This window comes from Lissotriton vulgaris, chromosome 1_1, assembly GCF_964263255.1.
Source record: "Lissotriton vulgaris chromosome 1_1, aLisVul1.2, whole genome shotgun sequence".
Lineage (NCBI taxonomy): Eukaryota > Metazoa > Chordata > Amphibia > Caudata > Salamandridae > Lissotriton > Lissotriton vulgaris.
In genome coordinates, this window is record NC_141685.1 from 101,774,078 (window position 1) to 101,781,749 (window position 7,672).

Below are 7,672 nucleotides of genomic sequence, written 5' to 3' on the forward strand. Positions count from 1 at the left end.
GGTGTGTTCACAAAGCCAAGGGGGGTGGCCCAGTCCAGTCTCTTTCGGTCTCTAGAGGGCCACAGAGGGCCCGCCCTTTGCCCGGGCTTCGCCGGGCGCGTCCCGCGTGCGTTCCGTGGGACGAGGGACTGGCGTTGCCTTTATGCACCTCCTGGCGCTGTTGTGGGTGTCACTGGTGGTGGGAGGGGCCCGGCGGAGCCAAGTCCGGCCGGGAAACAGGCGGAGCAAGGCCCGGCCCTTTGCGGCTGGTGTGGCGCTACGGCGGAGCAATGCCCGGCCGTGAAGTCTGCAGAATCAAAAACAAGGACACCCACTCGACTCAGCCCTGGCGCTGCCTTTATGCGCCTCCTGGCGCTGTTGTGGAAGTCACTGGTGGAGGGAGGGGCCCGGCGGAGCCAAGCCCGGCCGGTAAACAGGCGGAGCAAGGCCCGGCCCTTTGCGACTGGTGTAGCGCTACGGCGGAGCAATGCCCGGCCGTGAAGTCTGCAGAATCAAAAACAAGGACCCCCACTTGACTCAGCCCTGGCGCTGCCTTTATGCGCCTCCTGGCGCTGTTGTGGAAGTCACTGGTGGTGGGAGGGGCCTGGCGGAGCCAAGTCCGGCCGGGAAACAGGCAGAGCAAGGCCCGGCCCTTTGCGGCTGGTTTGGCGCTACGGCGGAGCAATGCCCGGCCGTGAAGTCTGCAGAATCAAAAACAAGGACCCCCACTCGACTCAGCCCTGGCGCTGCCTTTATGCGCCTCCTGGCGCTGTTGTGGGCATCACTGGTGGTGGGAGGGGCCCGGCGGAGCCAAGCCCGGGTGGAAAACAGGCGGAGCAGGGCCTGGCCCTTTGCGGCTGGGGTGGCGCTACGGCGGAGTCTGCAGAATCAAAAACAAGGAGTTATTTGTAACACATAAAAATCTTGAAAAAATCTAAAAAAATCTTATGCATCTACCTGTGCACCTTCACTGTACCTCACAAGAACCTGCCTGTGCACGTCCTGTATTTGTACCTCATAAACAGTTGCCTCTGCACTTCTTCTGTTTGTACCTCATAAGCACTTACGTGTGTACACCTCCTCTGCTTGTACCTCTCAGGTACCTATGCACCTAGTTTGTCATCCCTGCACTGCTAACCACGGGCACTTGACTTTCAGGCCAGTACCTGTCTTCTGCTATTTGCATGCAGGCAGACGCTCCACTGCTTTGGAAAAAAATGCACCCCGAGTTACCTTTGTTTTGTACCTCCTGAAGTTTTAGTTTTGTTATATACTTGTTATATACTTCCCGAAGAGTTACCATTGTTATACACTTCCTGAAACTGAAGAAACAGCAGCACATCCTGATCCATCTTCTTCCATAATCTGTTCTTGTTCAAATAAAATCTTGATCATTTGCATCTACCTAAACGTGTGCCTGTAGCAAGTGGGTGCTCCTTGAGTGCATTTTCTTCACTGAGTTACTTTGTGAACACTGACATATCACCTCCTTTTCTGAAGTCAATAGGATGTGTTGTGCTAAATAGAACTTCTAGTTAAATATCTGTGTATGGGGGAATATCCCTTACTAAGTTTCAAGGATGGTAAAGACAAGATGTCTTTTACTACCATTTAAACATTGTATATTCACATTCCAATACATTTGCATGTAGTAATTATGCATCTCTTTACATCCAACAGAAAACAAGCCTTGAATAAAAATGAATATGGATAATGAAGATATTACTGTAAATCTGCAAGAACAATGAAAAACTGGGCTCCGGTATTCAGGAAAACATCAGCACGGTCATAGACAGACGAACTTGAACCTTAACAGACAGATCTTGGAAGAAGCAGTTAAGGGCAATTCAGTGAATGTACAAGTCTGAGCTCTGTGCCTCCACGTCACAAGACCAAGAAAAGAACTCTAGAAAAGTTAGGCAACCACACTGATAAACCTCCTATTGTATAAAAAAGTATCCAGTACAAGCTTTGATCATGGGATCGGTGTGATGTGCTTACATCAGTGCTTTGCTCCGTAAAATGACTACTACTATTCCATCTTTTATGTGTATTGTAAACTATTTCTGGCCAAACCACAGGAAGCAGAAAAAAGAAAAGTGGAGTGGAGCCGGACAACTGAAGTTTAAATGGAAGTCGAGTTTTTCTAAATAAAATGAAAACATCTGTCCCAATTTGCACAAACCAGAAGGAAGATTAATCTTTACCCCAAGCTGTACAAAACCAATATCCATTCTAAAGGCACTATCACCCACAGTGAAGTATAACACACATTATGAGTGTAACAAATATTTGGTGCCCTTTGCACTTTATTGTTAAATCGGAAACCAAATGTGAAAAATAGCACACACATTTAGGGAGTGTGAGAATAACACAATTGCTTTAACAGACATGTTGACCCTTCAGGAAACACAGTTATGTGATGTAGACAAATATATACCCAATCCAGAGACACTAACCAAGAATAAAGAATCATACGCATGCACCGAGAGCTTTAGTTTGTCATCACTAGTAAAGTGCCCTCAGCAAACGCACACAGGAGAAAAACAATTCAATTGCACTGAATGTATGAAGAGCTGTGGTCAGTTATCTGACCTCCAAAGACATCAACGAACACACACAGGAGAAAAACCATACCATTGCAATGAATGTAGGAAGAGCTTTAGTCAGTTATCAAACTTCCTAGTACATCAACGAACACACACAGGGGAAAAACCATACCATTGCAATGAATGTGCAAAGAGCTTTAGTCACTTATCAAACCTCCAAAGACATCAACAAACACACACAGGGGAAAAACCATACCATTGCAATGAATGTATGAAGAGCTTTAGTCAGTTATCACACCTCCAAGGGCATCAGCGAGCACACACAGGTGAAAAGCCATACCATTGCAATGAATGTGTGAAGAGCTTCAGTCAGTCATCACATCTCCAAAGACATCTTCGAACACACACTGGGAAAGCACCATACCACTGCAATAAATGTGGATGTAGTTTTAGACATTCCTTAACATTTAGGAGTCGTCAGCAAACATACATAGGTGAAAAGCCTTCTGAGTGCAGTGAGTGTGTAAAGAGCATTACTTGGTTATCATATTTACAAACAGATCAGCGACACACAAGGGTAAAACCATTCAAGTGCAGTGAATGTGGGAAGAGCTTTTGTCAAACGTCAGTCCTACTCAGACATCAGCGAACACATACAGGGGAAAAACCATACTATTGCAGTGAATGTGGGAAGAGCTTTTGTCAATCGTCAGTCCTACTCAGACATCAGCGAACACACACAGGGGAAAAACCATACCTTTGTAATGAGTGTGGAAAGAGTTTTAGTCAATTATCAGACCTACAGTGCCACCAGCTAACACACACTGGGGAAAAACCTTACCATTGCATTGAATGTGGGAAGAGCTTCAGTCAGTCATCAGTCTTACACAGACATCAGCGAACTCACACAGGGGAAAAAGCCATTCAAGTGCAATGAATGTGTGAAGAGCTTTAGTCAATTATCAATTCTGCAAAGTCATCAGCGAACACACACAGAAAAAACCTTACCATTGTATTGAGTGTAGAAGTTCTTTCAGTGACTCCTCAAACCTAAGGAAGAATCCGAGAACTCCCACGGTAAAAGCCACACAAGTGTACTGAATGTATGAAAGCCTTTAGTCGATTATCAGTTCTGCACAGCCATAAGCAAAAACACACCTTCATTGAACAATTTAAATAATCCTAGAGATGTAGAGAATTTGGCAAGAATGTAAGGCCAATAATAGTGACCCAACTGTGGATACACACAGGAGCAAACAAGTGCAGTTATTGAGAGATGAACGAATTACAGAAAATTATAACATTACAATTAAGTGGGACATTCCAGAACCAGATAATAAAAAGTAGATGATAGAAGACCCGACTTGCAGGAATGAAGAAAAACATAGATATTTACGGAATTATGAAAGTGTCTTTTCTTCTCTACATTAAGGGAAAACCATGAAATACTTGGAAACATATTAGAAGACTAGCATAAGTTGGACAAAAAAAAAGAAATATAGTTGTTTTTTATTGAGTGAAACAGTGCTCTTAAAAAGTGCAAGAAAAAAACCATGCAAGCATATCTGATCATACTACTGGTAAAAGCAACACTATGAGCAATGCTTAGACTAACAAGGATATTCACAGCTAGATTTCGGGATTCGTGATAAAACCTGTAAATCCACAAACCCAAAACACATGCACTCCCATGGAACGCTTAACCAAAAAGAGACGCGTAGTTCCTCATAGCGAGCAGTGAAAGTATCCAAGTCATCCAATCAGAAGGATGGTAAAGAGGCTCTATTCCAGGGGAGTGACAAGAACAAGAAGAGCCAACACAAGCTGGCACACAACATGCAAATTAGGCATGCCACTAACAACATCTGTCAAAAATATCCTAGGATAAAATCTAAATATGAGCATAGTTGTTGATCTCTACACAAAATAATAAAAATAACCATTGATTACATGCCATACACTCATTTGTCTCTTTATTAAAAAGTGATGTTACTACCAAATGTAATGTTACTCATTTTACCTAACATAGCTCAGTATGTCTGACACAGCCTTTCTGCCATCTATTGCTGGTTTTATGCCAGCTTGTATTTCTATAAAACCTACCTTGGAGAAGCAGAAGGTGGGAATAATACTATTATTCTCTAAACTCTAAAATAAGAAATCACTCTTGGGGGTAAGCAGCCACTTCCGTGACTTTCACATGAGAAATAAAGCACTCATGTTATCTTTTAAAATGTATGATGACTATAAAAGATATGTGAAAACATTCATTCTCTGTAGACTGTGGGCTCTTTTATAATGTCATCACTGGCAGACGTTCATAGACATGTGACATTTTTAAAAAATAATTTTGTTGCAATAGAAGAGGTATAAGGTGCTAGACAGGTGCTGATAACATCACACGTAACAAATCCAAATTGAATGGGATGTAGGTGCCATTAGTGTATGAATTACACAACCTGGTCAAGCGGGAAATGTCTGCAATTAGCCATTCAGGAAGCAGAGGCAGGAGCAATCCAGGGCAACTCCAATGATGCCTGCTTAGACAAGGCATATAATCGAAACAGCATGTTCGATAGTTTGTACTATACTGGAGAGCATACTGTGCAGATGTATTTTAACATCACTTTTTATTTTATTTTTAATAACATATCACACATTTATATTAGGCATATTCACAGTTTGCTTATAAATATTTAATGGCGTTATTATCAAGGCTTTTGTTCTTGATTAGATATTAATTTTGTTGCATAACTTCAAGAACAATATCCTAGTTTGTTGTCTTACCTTATTCTTGTATAAGGTGGTTGCCTTCCCATAGAACCAAAAGGAAATTCAAGGTTTATTTGGATCTCACGCAGGTAGAACAATAAGTCCTTAAAGTCATGAGGCTGCCCCCAGTAAGATGGCCAGGCAGAGCACAGGGCATCTCTTCAGAAATGCGAGGGCTCATTAATGAAAGTCACAGAGCTGCAGCTGTGTGTTAGTCAGGCCGAGCACAAAGCAAACAAAAGCATTTACAGCTTTTGCAGAGTTGTGTAGAGGGCAGATGAATAATGGACTCCAATCTTGAAATGTCTGTTCTACATAGGAAATGAAAAACAAAACATTGTTTCCATTAAAATATGATACAGATAAAATCAATTCTGATGCTATAAAATGCTGTGATTGATTTTACATGCTAATAAGAAATGTATGTTTTTTGTTCCACAGTTCTTGTCAAGGAAGGAAACCCTGTCTAAAAATGAACATGATTGAATAGCATTAGTAGAGTAAGACTGTGTCATTTGATAATTTATTGAAGAAAACAAATTGGCCCCACAAATACGGATCTAAAAATGAATCTATTTGCTTTTTTGAATGGGTAAACCAAAAAACGCTTTTTATTTTTGTGCCCAGGTTATCTTGAAAATAGCTGCAAGCTGATATGTTTATAAAGCTGGTGTGATATGCAGATACACCAGTCACTACGCTAGATTTATGTGCGGTAGTCTGGAACGAGGTGACTTTTTGAACTTGCAAATTAAACTGTTACTTGCTGTTGAACACCGGGATGAGCACAGCACATGTATGGAGCCTGACATCTGTACATCTTGGCATGTTTGGTGTTGAAGTATTTGTGAAAAAATTACAGTCAAGAGTGTCAGCATGTGACTAAATAAAGACAATTTCCTGGCCACATGGCTACCTTTCTTGCATAACACAGCTGGGGTTCACTGAGAATTGTCTTGTTCCCCTTGGCTGAGTGCACTAGATGTGTTCAACTAATTTAAATGATTGATTGATTGAGAAGACATCTGTCCCCAGTGTTCAGTGCTGATGGACCGAATAAAGAGGTGCACACAGTCACTGTGATGGCAAGTTGTTGTGGTGCAGAGGATACATAACAGGGGGAAACATCATTTACCCTGCAGTCTTTACAGCAACCAGCCTTTACAGCGAGGTTGGTACCCCGCATGCGACGTTACCAGGGCGTTACTTTAGAATGCAAGTCATTACAGCGATTTGCTGTAAGGGACGCATTGTTGGACTGGTCTTGGATTTTTAAGTCCAACACCTTCCCTACTGCTGCGTAGACTGGAGATGAAATAGTAATTTATACTATTCAAAGTCCAGCCTCGCCTAATGCAAGTCGTTGTAACGACTTGTGTGATAAAGTAACGCCTGGTAGTGCTTGGTAATGTAGCACACAGGGGTACTGACTGCTTGGTAAAGACATGCGGGGTAAATGCATGCTGGATTCCATCATACAACCATAACAGGAAAAAAAGAGTAGCAGTTTGTAAGCAGCTGTACACTGAGCTACGTTTGTCAATGTATTTGTACCCTTAAGATAAAAATGACATTTATGTTAAAAAGCTTGTGTGAGAGCCTACATATATGTAATAATGTTCCTCTTAACATCAGATGAGCCTGACGTTCTGTTGTAATTGGCCGAAAGTTTGAACAGACTGAAACTAGAGAGGAATAGTCTACGTTAGTGAGTTTTAGGCCAAAAAGTGACTTTGTTAGTTTACTAATTCCCGTCACCCATAGTTTGGAAAATGCTGCTGGTACGTAGTTCTGCAGGTTTCAGTTAACTAGTGGTGTGAAAAACTATGGAATCATTTTAGTCAGTCTGAGTATATTTAAATGTTTAATCAAATATGTAATTATTTTTAGACTTGGGATTACATTATACTTTTCATGCAGCAGTTCCTTGGTTCCTACCAGTGTTAATGAGTTGATTGATTGATGTTAAACTGCATATTTATTATTGATGTATTGTTCTGTTCTAGTGATGCATTGATTTCATGGGATATTCCTTAATTCCAAACGTTGAGTGATTCATTCACTCACATTCTGTAAGCTCCTTGTGATTTTGTATTTATGAAGAGAGAATGCTCGAAATGTATGTCCAGGGTCTTCCTCATGGCAGAGGTGTGAGGGGCCTGAAGTAATACTATCGATTCAATTGGAAGCTGCAGACACAGCCAGAGTATTTCAACCTGTTGATCGCCACTTACTCGTCCTCTCTGAGAGAAATAAGGTTCTGGTCCTGGTTCCCTTTGTCCCAATTCCAGATGGATTGCTGGCTGAGCGAGTTCAGCACACATTTGAAAATCAAGATTTCATGGTGTAAAGAATAAAGGCAAGATAATCAT

At 41.7% G+C, this 7,672-nt stretch overlaps 1 protein-coding gene across 1 annotated transcript in view; it reads left to right on the forward strand.

Moving 5' to 3' along the window:
* The window catches only part of LOC147737594 (uncharacterized), a 68,356-nt gene extending 64,331 nt beyond the window's left edge, over window positions 1-4,025 (forward strand). Inside the window, exon 2 of the mRNA XM_086936336.1 lies at window positions 1,660-4,025. Within this exon, the coding sequence (XP_086792462.1) occupies window positions 2,371-3,465 (1,095 nt within the window). The 5' untranslated portion in view covers window positions 1,660-2,370 and the 3' untranslated portion in view covers window positions 3,466-4,025. The remainder of the gene's footprint in view (window positions 1-1,659) is intronic.
* The last annotated feature ends 3,647 nt before the right edge of the window (window positions 4,026-7,672 follow it).